We start from the raw sequence: 14,069 nt of genomic DNA on the forward strand, positions 1-14,069 counted from the left end.
TACGTATATATATATATATATATATATATATATATAATATATATTTTATATATAAATTAAAATATATGTATTATAAAACCACTCTTACAAGAGCGTTCTGTGAAAAAGGCGCAATTCCTGGTACACAAATGGTTTATAGATCTCGTAGAAGTCCCGCCTCGCGAACCCACATCGCTAATCCGATTGGCTTTGCTTTTTCTTTCTAACTTGTGAGAGGCTGTAGCTTAATTTTGTTGTGAGAAGCGGCAAAATTCCTCAGAAACCTAGATGCGGTAAGTGAGGGAGAAATCAATAGCTCTGTGAACAAAAATACGGGACAAATCGCGTCAAATATTGATTCTGGGACAGTGCAGTTTTTTTCAATGTATGACAATCGCGGGATAAGTAGCAAACCCAAACTGTGCGTGTGTGTGTGTGTGTGTGTGTCTGTCTTTCTGTCTCTCTCTGTATGTCTTGGTAAACCCTTGTGGGTGTAAAATGCCCCACAATGATGGCAATATCCATAAGGACAAGGATTTTTTGATCCACATGAGGAAAACAGCGTAGGCCTATAAATTATCTAAGTGATGTTTTTTGAAAATTAAAACGTTTTCTGTGATGGTAGGGTTCGTGTAGACTATTTTTACAGTGTGTACAATATAAAAAATTTGTGTGTGTGTACACTTTGTGATGGGCACTTACAGTGAAAGATCATGACAACAGGCTATTTTATATGTGCTTGCTATTTAAAAAGATGTATATCAAGTTGAAACCCAGTCTTATCAGCTGAGGCTGAAAGAAGTTTCAGTGCTCTTAGGAGACTGAAAACATGGCTCAGATCAACAATGGCACAAGTGAGACTTAACAGTATTGCTGTGTGCCATGTCCACCAGGACAAACTGGACAAAGTTGATGTCAAACAAATATGCCAACAGTTCATTTCTGTTAATGACAGACGTAGACATGTGTTTGGCTACTTCAAATAGTAAGGAACAAGACAGTAGACACAAAGTTAAGTGAAGGTAAATCTCTGTTAAACTGCCTCCTTGTCTTTATTTGTTACCTGTAACATTACAGAGTTAATTATTGCATTACACTATAAGCGGAGTTAATAAGTCTGTCAAACTGCCTCCTTGTCATTATTTGTTATACCTGTAACATTACAGAATTAATTAATTAACATATTCAATGTTCAGTTAACATAGGTCAATGTAGACTAAAAACCTTAATACATTATCCTATTAATTTCTTGAAGCCTCAGCTTCCGGGGATGTCCCCACCAATCTCAAAATCAAACCTACGCCTCTGGTAAGTATAGGCTACTACATAATTTTGCAGATAAATAAAATGTAAGTACACTAGCTGCAGAGACTTAAGTAAGTCTAATGTTTATTATGGCTTGGAGCTTATGAAACCCCAAATTTAAAATTAGAATATTGTCTAACTGACGTCTTTTCAGTTAAAAAGAAACACAACAACGATTCTTAAAATCGGGCGCAGACAGAGATTATGTGCTACACCACGATATATTGGGAATAATACGCGCGCGCTGATATTCAGTGATATCATATGTTTCGTTTTGAATTTGAGGTGGTAGAAGGGATTAGTCGTGTGTTAATTTACCGAACTGTTAGGCTACCCCACACACTCTGTCTATGTAGTTTGCTGCTGCTCGTCGGACGGCTTAAATCCAAACCAAGTCCAAATAATGTATGTTGCACCGATCTTTTTCACCAGCTTTCACTTTCAGCCGTGTTTACTTAAGATGACGACGAATATGAAGCGTTGCAGCCGGGTGTACCTCGCGGCCGCGAGTAGATTGCGTCATCATAGCTTGTGTAGTATAGAGTCAGCTCCCAACCCAACTTTGAGAATAGATTAACGGCGATATTTTTTTTATCGCACGATAAGAGGCTCGCGTTAACGCAGCACGTTAACGCCGATAACGGCCCACCACTAATAAATATATATATATATATATATATATATATATATATATATATCAGTGGCGTAGGTTTGATTTTGAAATTGGTAGGGACAGGGACATCAATATAAATATATTTTAAGTTTTGATTGAAATTATTGCTAAGGATATATCAGTGTCACTGGATATTGGTAGGGACACGTCCCTAGCGTCCCTACTAAATTCTACGCCCCTGAATATACACACACTCACCTACACACACTCACCTAAAGGATTATTAGGAACACCTGTTCAATTTCTCATTAATGCAATTATCTAATCAACCAATCACATGGCAGTTGCTTCAATGCATTTAGGGGTGTGGTCCTGGTCAAGACAATCTCCTGAACTCCAAACTGAATGTCAGAATGGGAAAGAAAGGTAATTTAAGCAATTTTGAGCGTGGCATGGTTGTTGGTGCCAGACGGGCCGGTCGGAGTATTTCACAATCTGCTCAGTTACTGGGATTTTCACGCACAACCATTTCTAGGGTTTACAAAGAATGGTGTGAAAAGGGAAAAACATCCAGTATGCGGCAGTCCTGTGGGCGAAAATGCCTTGTTGATGCTAGAGGTCAGAGGAGAATGGGCCGACTGATTCAAGCTGATAGAAGAGCAACTTTGACTGAAATAACAACTCGTTACAACCGAGGTATGCAGCAAAGCATTTGTGAAGCCACAACACGCACAACCTTGAGGCGGATGGGCTACAACAGCAGAAGACCCCACCGGGTACCACTCATCTCCATTACAAATAGGAAAAAGAGGCTACAATTTGCACGAGCTCACCAAAATTGGACAGTTGAAGACTGGAAAAATGTTGCCTGGTCTGATGAGTCTCGATTTCTGTTGAGACATTCAGATGGTAGAGTCAGAATTTGGCGTAAACAGAATGAGAACATGGATCCATCATGCCTTGTTACCACTGTGCAGGCTGGTGGCGGTGGTGTAATGGTGTGGGGGATGTTTTCTTGGCACACTTTAGGCCCCTTAGTGCTAATTGGGCATTTTTTAAATGCCACGGTCTACCTGAGCATGGTTTCTGACCATGTCCATCCCTTTATGACCACCATGTACCCATCCTCTGATGGCTACTTCCAGCAGGATAATGCACCATGTCACAAAGCTCGAATCATTTCAAATTGGTTTCTTGAACATGAAAATGAGTTCACTGTACTAAAATGGCCCCCACAGTCACCAGATCTCAACCCAATAGAGCATCTTTGGGATGTGGTGGAACGGGAGCTTCGTGCCCTGGATGTGCATCTCACAAATCTCCATCAACTGCAAGATGCTATCCTATCAATATGGGCCAACATTTCTAAAGAATGCTTTCAGCACCTTGTTGAATCAATGCCACATAGAATTAAGGCAGTTCTGAAGGCGAAAGGGGGTCAAACACAGTATTAGTATGGTGTTCCTAATAATCCTTTAGGTGAGTGTATATATATATATATATATATATATATATATAATTTATATGGGCTCAATATGGGCTTATATTGCTTATACCAGCTGTTTTCACCTGGTTTTGGTAGATCAGATCACAAGTAGACGAGGGAGACACATACCCGTTTACACCCCGTGTTTTAACCTGTCTCTTTTGTCAACTTTCAACCACTTATGTCCTGATTTCTTCGAGGGGAGGGTCTATAGCAGGTAAAGGGATGAGCTTTTTCAGATCTTTCAATCTAATGGACGAAATAAGCTCATGCAATTTACATATGAACGTGCCCGGAGACGGCGGAAAAATACACAGAGAGCATCAGCTTTCGTTTCTGCTCTGAAAGTCGCAAGACCACGCAGAACGCGGTGAGTGCGTGTTAGAAATCAGGAATGGAGAGAGAACATTGTGCTTGGTACGTTTTTTTTAATCTTCAAACTAAACTTGTCAGTCAGTCTTTTGTGGATGTTCGGACGCATTTGATCACATGAGCATTTACACTACGAAAGCAATCCGGTTAAATACATTTTCCACTGCTGTACCTCTGGACAAGCTCAAAATGTTTTACACCTTTTTTTTCTTCCCATCTTAATACCTGGTGTAAATAGGGCCTAAGATTTGCTGGCTGCTAAGAGCATGAAACATCAAATGAAACACACAATGTGTAATGTTCCTTAAAACATTGTTCATTTTTGTACAGTGAACAGTTTTGGGTGTCACTTGATCTCCAACGTAAAATCTGGGTCCGAAAGCAAAACCAGTTTAGAACCACGGCTTTAAAATGTAACTTTAAATTTAAAACATTGCCATTCATTCTAGAAGGAAACAAATTGAATTCACTAAAGATTATCACTCATTTTCTTAAGTGAATTTTTTTTTTAGAGGTGCTATACGCATTCATCCAGCTTTCTTCTGCGTCATAATCTCATCCATCTCTATGACAAGCTTCATTATGAGCCGATGCTCTGATGCATGGTAGTACCCATTAGTGCTTAGTAAAGATCCTTGGCCAGAGCAGATCATTTATAAACATGAGAACAGACCTGGAGGGACTGTGTTTAACAAACACATTTGGTCCTTGTAATAGAATCATTTAGGGAGGACAAGAGTAAAAATCACCCAAAAAAGCTGGGCTCTAATTGGATACTGACCGTTCTGTTCCCTCTGCACCCCTGCTGCTAACAAGTCCGGTTCTCCCAGGCTGATGTCATTAAGTCTGCTGCCCAGACACTCCAAACACAATAACTTCCACCACTCTTCAGCCTCCAGCTCTGTGGACACACACATCCATATCATCATGTTTATATGCAAACATACAAGAGCATTAACTGAAGAGACAGCAGCAAACAGGGAACGAGTAGAAGAAAAACGCATTTACAGATTCAGCACTAATGCACAAAACAAGCAATCTGCGAAGGCTACATTGGTGATGAATGTTATTTTTCTAGTCATCATTGACCGGCTTAGCCTTTCTATGAATATTTATTGAATGTTTAATGTTACAAGAGATTTGTGTTTTAAAACTAAAATAGCCAGCAGACATGTCCAGACATACAGAAGTGACAGACAGACAGGCAAGTTTATAGGTTTGGACACAGTCTAAAAATACTCGCCAAGTGCCAAATGTGAGTAAAAACCGGCTGTCGAGTAAGAAAACACAGTTACTGAACATTTTTAGGAAGTGCAATGATGGAAGAAAGAAAGTAATTCATACAGGTTTCAACAACATGAGGGAAAATGATGACAGGTTTTCTTTTTTTTTTTGTGAACTTTACCATTTATTACACTTACACTCATATATAAATGGATATTTATATAGTTATGTTATATACTATGGTCAAAAGTTTGGAATAATACGATTTTTTTAATGTTTTTGAAAGAAGTCTCTTATGCTCATCAAGGCTGCATTTATTTGATCAAAAATACAGTAAAAACAGTAATATTGTATAATTATTATTGTTTTATTTTAATATATTTTAACATGCAATTTATTTCTCTGATGGCCAAGCTGAATTTTTTTGCAGCCATCACTCTAGATTGCTCAATAAAATGCTGTTTGGCACAACACAGTTTTTGCTGCTTAATATTTTTTGCGATAACCAGGATACATTTTTTTTTAATGGACATTTGAAATGGAATTATTTTAAATAGAAATCTTTTGTAACATTATAAATGTTTTTAACAAGTATTTTAAATTGTAATAATATTTTATAATATTACTGTTTTACTGTTTTTTTATTATTATTATTATTATTAAAAATGCAGTCTTGGTGAGCATAACTTCTTGGTGACTTCTTTCAAAAACACACAAAAATGGTAATTCTTCCAAACTGTTAACTGCTAGTGTATAAAGTGATATATTTATAGTTATACACATAAATAATGCAGGAGCTTAATGCACAGTAAAATAAAATATTTATGGATGGCACATTTTCTCAGTTTACACATTATTGGCAGGTGTTGCAATAGTTATTTTGGCCCCTGTGTGCACACAAAAGAAAAACACAAATAGCATTCTGTAGGAGTCGAGCATGTTGAGTAAGCCACTTGCATGTATTTATATGACTTCTTGTTTTGTTTTCTTGGCAGTTAGCTTATGGAATTCTTGAAAAGCTCTCAAGACTCTGAACAGAATCATTCTAATGAGTAAACCTTGCAAACGAACATCCACTCAAAAGCACCTTTGCATTTAAGCACAATGACACAAAGGGAGAACTAATTATGACTACGGCAACTACAAAATGAGCTCCGTCCACACCACTTCTCCTTGTGACATGGGTTTGAAAGCTCAACATTATGAGATAAGATTTGTCTAATTATGCGGCAAGCAGTTCGTGACCTGGTCGAGTTTGCGTATTCAGCGGAAGTAGTTTGAATAACAATGGCTGTTGATGTTTCCCTAAGTATATTTAAGCTGTAGTAATTGAAGCTTAAAATGAATACTGTATGTCTATTCACATTTTAATTTTGCTTGATTGAGTAATGTGAGCAGGCACCATTCAAAATATTCAATCAGAAAAGAAAAAAAAGAGTGCCAAATGCATTAGTGAATAGTACAATAAAGTCCTATCAAATAAGTTCAGATAAGTTGTGCACACAGATCCAAAAGCTGGAAATAACACCACAATGCCTTGGATTATCTACATCTAAATGTATTCAATCACAAACAAATCATTGTCTACATTGTCTCCTTTTTTATACAAGCTTTTTGTTGGAGTTTTTGCATGGCCTCTCTCCTGAGACGGTGACCTTTAAGTGTGTCTAAATTCAAACACACTTTTGGGCCCACTGAGTGGATAATTGGATAAACAAATACTTCATCAGCATGGCAAACTCTCAAGTGCTCAGGCAGCTATGTGCACAAACACAAAGATGCCCGGTGGAATCACAGCACTTTACAGCACAACATCTTCACATGCTTAATGGTTCACTCAGAGCACGGGGAATGAGAAGAACTACGAAAATGGGTCAGGATGGATGAAAATAGATTAATGTGGCAACATCAAATTGATAATGAAAATAATCGTCGATGAATTTCATCGATCTGTAGGGTCTCTGGGCCCTGCATTGAGAAGGTGAAGCCACTTTAAAGCACTGAAAAATGCGTTGGGAGGGGAAATTTTAATTACATTTTGCTGCTTTATTTTTATACGGTGAGCATTTTCATTTAGCAAAGTAGAGCATCAATATTCATTGTTAAACATCAAATGTAAGTTTTAAATTAACATTTATGCATGTGACCAAACATCTTATAGAAGGTATACTTCTTCTTTTTTTCATGCACTCCCTGAAAACATATTCAAGACCTTTGCATTGCTAATGTCATGCTCTACTGAATTTTTATATTAGGAATATCTACACTAACATTCAAAAGTTTGGGGTCAGTAAGATTTGTTAATGTTTTTGAAAGAAATCTAATATGCTTACCAAGGCTGCATTTATTTGCACAATAGTAATATTGTGAAATATTATTAAAATGGTTTTCTATTTTCAAAGCATCATTACTCCACTACTCCAGTTCAAAAGAACAGCATTTATTTTATATGTAAATATTTTGTAACAATGTAAAAGATACTTTACTGTCACTTTTGATCAATTTAATGCATTCATTAAATATTTTTTTATTTTTTTTAAATCATAACGACCCCAAAACCTTTGACCGGTTTATAATTATACTTATATATTTCTAGATTTTAATTTATTTTAGGGCTCATTTGTTTATGGGTGCAAAATGTATACATTATAAAAAAAATTAATTTGCACATTGAGAGCAAACATTAAGCAAATTGTGAAATCTTTATTCAAATTAGTTATAAATCACAGCCCTCATAGAGAGAGAGAGAGAAAGTGAGAGAGAAGAAAAGGGTCAGATCAGCACAAGCATAACCTGACAGACTCAGAGGGAGGTGAGGAAGTGGAAGTGAAGGATCAAGGGAGGTCGAGTCCCTACATGTGGCGGACATGTGAGGGACACAAGCTCCATATGGCCGGAGTTAGTGGGAAAGGGGAAGTTCGAGAGGGGGCGGCTCGTGGACATGTACCTGTGCCAAAATTAAAAGAGCCACAAGGAGAGTTTAGCACACTCACACACGCGCCTGAGGTCCACACTGACACAAAGGTGATTTACTCCCAAGGACAACAAGGTGATCTAATACAGCAGGACACATTACCAACAAACAAGCACAGAAAAGTCTTTGAAAGTGTCACAGATGCAACACTGAAGGACTGAAGACTTCATTTAAACGGCCTCAAGGCAAACCCTTGGTGTACGCCCATATCTCGCATAGCTCTTCATTTATGCCCTATGCCCGCACTACCCGTTTCCCATTAATATCCCGGCTCTGAAGGGAGTGGAAGAGAGTCGAGGCAGAGTTGGGGGTGGGGAGGTTATTGTGGTAAATGGATTCAGGAGAACATTCCTCGCCTCCCCCTGGCAGTGCGGAAGACCCCAGAGGTGCTAATGATATCCCAGCGGGTCCACCGTGCTGCTCCCCCTGTGCACATCCACTTCACTGCCTCTCCTTCCCGTCTTCCCCTTCTCTCCTTCTCTCTCCTCTCCTATCCTACCTGGGAATTTAGCTCGACAGGAAAATGTGAAGGCAAAGGACAAATTCAGTGCTAGATTAAGACTTCTTCTGGTCTAATAATGTCTCTGTGACCACATTATTGTGGGTGGAATTCACTTAGAATTATTTGGACCTGCTGTTATTATGGTTTATCAGCACATACTCGCTAAAGAAATGATAAAAGTCAGGTACACAAAAAAAAAGACTGTTCGTGTTTGTCTACCCTGCACCATGGATTTATGCCTGGGTATGACATTATTTTCAATGATCTGATAAATAACTGCTGCCATGATCACAAGAAAATGTATACAAATGTCTCTTTTTCAATGAAATGCCATTCAATAGTGCTGAGTTTTGTGAATTAGGCTCATTATAAATTATAAATATATTTAAATAAAGCTATTTACATACAAATAGTGTTTTCTGATGTGAATGGCATGATTTAAATACTCATTATTCAGCATTTTATCTGTGCATTTAGTACTACGTTAAACTAGATGCAAGTTATCGGTTCATAATATGATGTGTAAAAGCGGATAAAGCATATTTATCCATTTACATTTATTCATTCATACAGTGCATGTGTAATAGAGATGCGCGGTTGGCGGTTACAGCCGCGGACTCCGAGGATATACCGCGGATTGGGCGGATGACGTGACGAAAAATAATATTTTAATTAAATTCGGGCGGGTGGCGGGCGGTTGAACCAATCAAATGAAAAATATATGTATACACAAATCAATGGATGGCGGGCGGGTGTGGTTTTGAAAATTGGTCAAAAACGTTGGTGCGGCTGGATGGCGGACGGATGATGATTTTTGTGATGCGGTTGCGGATGAAATAATAGCCCATCCGCGCATCTCTAATGTGTATTTCAAATGCCATAGGAGCTATACGCTATTTATATCATTTTTATCGTTCAAGTTATTTTAATGTTTTGTCTCTTATGCTTGTCTTGTCTCTTTTCAGCATCATTACTCCGGTCTTCAGTGTCACATGATCCTTCAGAAATCATAATCTAATATTCTGATTTGCTGCTCGAGGAACATTTCTTATTATTATCAATGTAGAAAACAGGGAGGAAACTGTGATCAAAAGAATAGCATTTATTTGAAATAGAAATAATTTTAATGTTGTCTTTCCTGTCACTTTTGATCAATTTAATGAGCCCTTACTGAATAAAACCATTAATTTCTTTAAAAAAAAAAGTAATATTGACCCAAACCTTTTAAACAGTAGTTCAAAAATGTCTCTCAAACAAACAAAATGTTACATTTAATTAGGGATAATCATGCTTTATTCGGCCCGGTAAAATGACGATTTCGGTAAACCCCAGAACTGAATATTAAAACTATTTTAAGATCATTTCGCAACCAAGTTAGTGTTAACTCATCTTTGTATTCTGGATGTATTTTTTTCCCCTACGAGAACACTTTGATCAGTTTTGACATTGCCATCTTTCCACTACAATATCTTCAGTGTGAGAGGAGAGAAAACACATGGGAAAAGATGCTTTCTGCTGCCAAGCTAATGGTGAGTAAAGCATCTCATTCATATTTCAAATGCGTGTTTGTGTTTTAAGCCTTACTTTTGTTGTTTTGTTTTCTAACTGCTGATCTGTCTGTTGCCTTTGGCTATATTCATTCTCTTAGACACAAGCTAGACACAATTTAAATAAAAAAATCCCTGTATATCCCAATGGGCTCTTCTAACACTTACTAGCCTTAATGTTTTGCAGCACCTTCTCCAGTTTCAAGGTATAAATGGAATAACTCAAAGAATAAATGATTATCCCTGATATGAGAAAATCAATACTTGCGCATCTTGAAATATAGAATATATGAAGTCATTTTGGATACAATCCAGCACTACAACAAATACTTTTCTCATAGTTGGAGACAATGCTTACCTGACTCACAGGCAAATGTCTTTGACGCCTCATCACAGAAAATAATTGCCACTGCGTGTTTCTTGGTCTCTCGTGGCATTCGCGTAATGTTCTTAATGTTGTGGAGCTCAGTAATCTGCGGAAGAAAAAGACAAAACTCATTACCAAAATTAACAAACTCAGGAGGAGGAGGAAACAAAGAAAGGAGGATGACATTGAGGTAATGTAGTCACTGTTATCTGAAAATGAAATGATTTGAAATTACTGCTGTGCCTGGATTTATGAAGCAATGGAGATGAGAATTAATGCTTGCCCTCTCTATTGTCACACTAATGACAAACACCAAAGAGCAGTTGGACATTTAAAATAAATCTTAATGTTCATAATATTTCTATACGTTCAAGTATGTTTTAGACAGGGTTACATCAACCTTGGTTCATTGTGAAAACGTGCTGCGGTTTCTTGTACAATACTAGGTTGTGACCTCAAAAAACTTACTTTAGTGCATGATTTGTACATTTATACATTTTGACATTGCACTTGTAATGCAGAGTGCTAGGATTGGAGTCCCTTGAAACAAGATTTACCATAAAAGAGCTCAATGACTTTTAGAAGCAGCAAAAATGGCATGGTTGCATCAGCAAATCGTTAACACTATTGTTCGGTTTACAGTAGTGTTTAGTGTAGGTGGTGTGTAGGGCTTATAGTAGCCACCACACTGTGGCTAGTGGTTTTCCAAAGTTACTAGCCACTCAGCATTTTCACTGGCCACAATTTGGACATCAATACCATGGGGAAAAACTGCCACAGTGCAATGCATAAGTGAATACACCCATGCTAAAGTTGACTAAAAAGAGGAATAAAAAATCATATTTTGGAAATTGAACTTAATGCCTTAATTTAAAAAATTAGGAAAAATCCAACCTTTAAGGACACCAATTTTCTTTGTGAATGAATAATGTATCGTAAATAAATAAATGTTCTTCCTTAAAATACACGGTGCATAAGTGAGTACACCCCTATGTTAAATTCCCATAGAGGCAGGCAGATTTTTATTTTTAAGTTTTTAAAAAACAAATTTTTTAGGATACTATGCATCCTGATAAAGTTCCCTTGGCCTTTGGAATTAAAATAGCCCCACATCATCACATAGCCTTCACCATACCTAGAGATTGGCATGGGGTACTTTCCATAAGATCATCTCTCAATGCAAATCAAACTAGCTTTTAGGCTAATTGAAATAAAACCATGCCAATCTCTAGGTATGGTGAAGGCTATGTGATGATGTGGGGCTATTTTAATTCCAAAGGCCAAGGGAACTTTATCAGGATGCATAGTATCCCAAAAAAAAAAAAAAAAAAAAACACTTAAAAATAAAAATCTGCCTGCCTCTATGGGAATTTAACATAGGGGTGTACTCACTTATGCACCATGTATTTTAAGGAAGAACATTTATTTATTTATGATACATTATTCATTCACAAAGAAAATTGGTGTCCTTAAAGGTTGGATTTTTCCTAATTTTTTTAATTAAGGCATTAAGTTCAATTTCCAAAATATGATTTTTTATTCCTCTTTTTAGTCAACTTTAGCATGGGTGTATTCACTTATGCATAGCACTGTATATATATATATATATATATATATTTCATAATTTGGCAGCATGTATATTAGGCTACTGTCACTTTAAGTCCTGACGCACAGATATACACAAGCATTTTCTTTCTCAACATATGTTCACTTAAAGGTACAATATGCAAGATTTTCTGCCGCTAGAGGGCGCTACATTCCAAACAACAACAACGGCGTAGCTTGATGACGATGTGAAGGAGCGTGGAATGATGGGAACTGTCGTTTTCAGTTCCACCGTGGATGTAAATCAGTCAGACGGGAATCGAAAAATCATGTTCATGGATGAGGTAAAGTTCTATTTTTATAAATGTTGCGTTGAATTAACCGCAAGAAAAGTAAGGTTTATGTGGCAAGGGGGGCGTGATCTAGCGAAGTCTGTGACGGGAAAGAGGATCGGGAGACAAGTGCGGCGTAAGTGGGTCACGTGCAAATGACAAACACCTGTGTCTTGTTTCAGTGATTGGCGTGGAGAGATCGCATATAAGGGACGGGGAAAGCGGGAAGCGCTGTGTGCGTGACTTTTTGTTGTTGTTTTTCTTTCATTTATAAATAAATACGCCCACAGCTCCGCAAGCCGACCCTGTCCTCTTCCTTCCTTGAATTTGAATTTTGTTACAGTTTAATACTAAATTGGTTATCATAGATGTTACTGTATATGTCGAATTCATTGTTGTGATAACGCTGCGCAGTTTTACGTGTTCTAAACAAATGTTGTAAAAGTACATTCAAACATACCCACATCATTTGCCAAAATACTGATTAATCTATGTATAACACATGCTATATGTATTTACATGGCCATAAACACCAGACATGATAAACAATGTCAATAAACTAAACACAAACTTAAAGCAATAATACCCGTACGTTGACGTTTACGTTTATGGGACTTTGTCGACAGAACCAGCTGCAATCGGTAAAGAATAATTGTGTTCCATAACGACTGCACGAAACACGCTAACGTTTGTTGCTTGATAGACGCTACAACTACAACTTCCGCATTTGTCCAGGACTCCACGCTGTACGAGCGGAAACCGAGGGTAACGGGGATATGACGCCATTGACTGGCGACTCCCAGCTCCCCCCTGCTCACACGCCCCGTTTCCTTGGTTAGAGTTGCAATTTTCTCACGATTTAAAAATAGTTGGGAACATTTGGGATATTGTAAGTAATCAACTTAACAAAATATATAACACTGGCCTTGTGATTTTTGGGATATTTTAATGCAAAAATCGTACATATTGTACCTTTAAAACATAACTGACTGTTTATGTGAAAACTCGCCAAGATCAGTTTTTGACATTATTTTGTGTCTATTTGACTGTTTAAGTGCAATAAGCAGTAAAAAAAGAACTCAATTTAGTACTTAGAGGCGACTTTATGTGTGAGCACAAATCTGCAGGAATGAGTAAAATTATATGCACTCCCACGCCGAAATTCAGGCCCTGTAACACCAACAATATTCATCCAGAGCAAATGAAACAAGTGAGTGAAGGGAGGCAGGTTTGTGTTTCAACTCGTTTTCGGAGAGATGAAAGAGCGAGAAAGTGCAGCTGGTATCATGTACAGTGAGGAAAATAAGTATTTGAACACGCTGCTATTTTGCAAGTTCTCCCACTTGGAAATCATGGAGGGGTCTGAAATTGTCATCGTAGGTGCATGTCCACTGTGAGAGACATAATCTAAAAAAAAAATCCAGAAATCACAATGTATGATTTTTTAACTATTTATTAATAAGTAGCTGCAAATAAGTATTTGAACACCTGAGAAAATCAATGTTAATATTTGGTACAGTAGCCTTTGTTTGCAATTACAGAGGTCAAACGTTTCCTGTAGTTTTTCACCAGGTTTGCACACACTGCAGGAGGGATTTTGGCCCACTCCTCTACACAGATCTTCTCTAGATCAGTCAGGTTTCTGGGCTGTCGCTGAGAAACACGGAGTTTGAGCTCCCTCCAAAGATTCTCTATTGGGTTTAGGTCTGGAGACTGGCTAGGCCACGCCAGAACCTTGATATGCTTCTTACAGAGCCACTCCTTGGTTATCCTGGCTGTGTGCTTCGGGTCATTAAGACCCAGCCTCGACCCATCTTCAATGC

General features: G+C 37.7%; 1 protein-coding gene across 1 annotated transcript in view; it reads right to left on the minus strand.

Annotated features, from left to right (window-relative positions):
• Nucleotides 1–14,069, minus strand: part of dok6 (docking protein 6) — an 84,222-nt gene that overhangs the window by 26,903 nt on the left and 43,250 nt on the right. The window contains exons 3-4 of the mRNA XM_084398199.1: nt 10,361–10,475; nt 4,537–4,656 (exon numbers count right to left, since the gene is read on the minus strand). Of these exons, the coding sequence (XP_084254325.1) occupies nt 4,537–4,656; nt 10,361–10,475 (235 nt within the window). The remainder of the gene's footprint in view (nt 1–4,536; nt 4,657–10,360; nt 10,476–14,069) is intronic.

Source organism: Rutilus rutilus (assembly GCF_951802725.1).
Source record: "Rutilus rutilus genome assembly, chromosome: 24".
Taxonomy (NCBI): Eukaryota; Metazoa; Chordata; class Actinopteri; order Cypriniformes; family Leuciscidae; genus Rutilus; species Rutilus rutilus.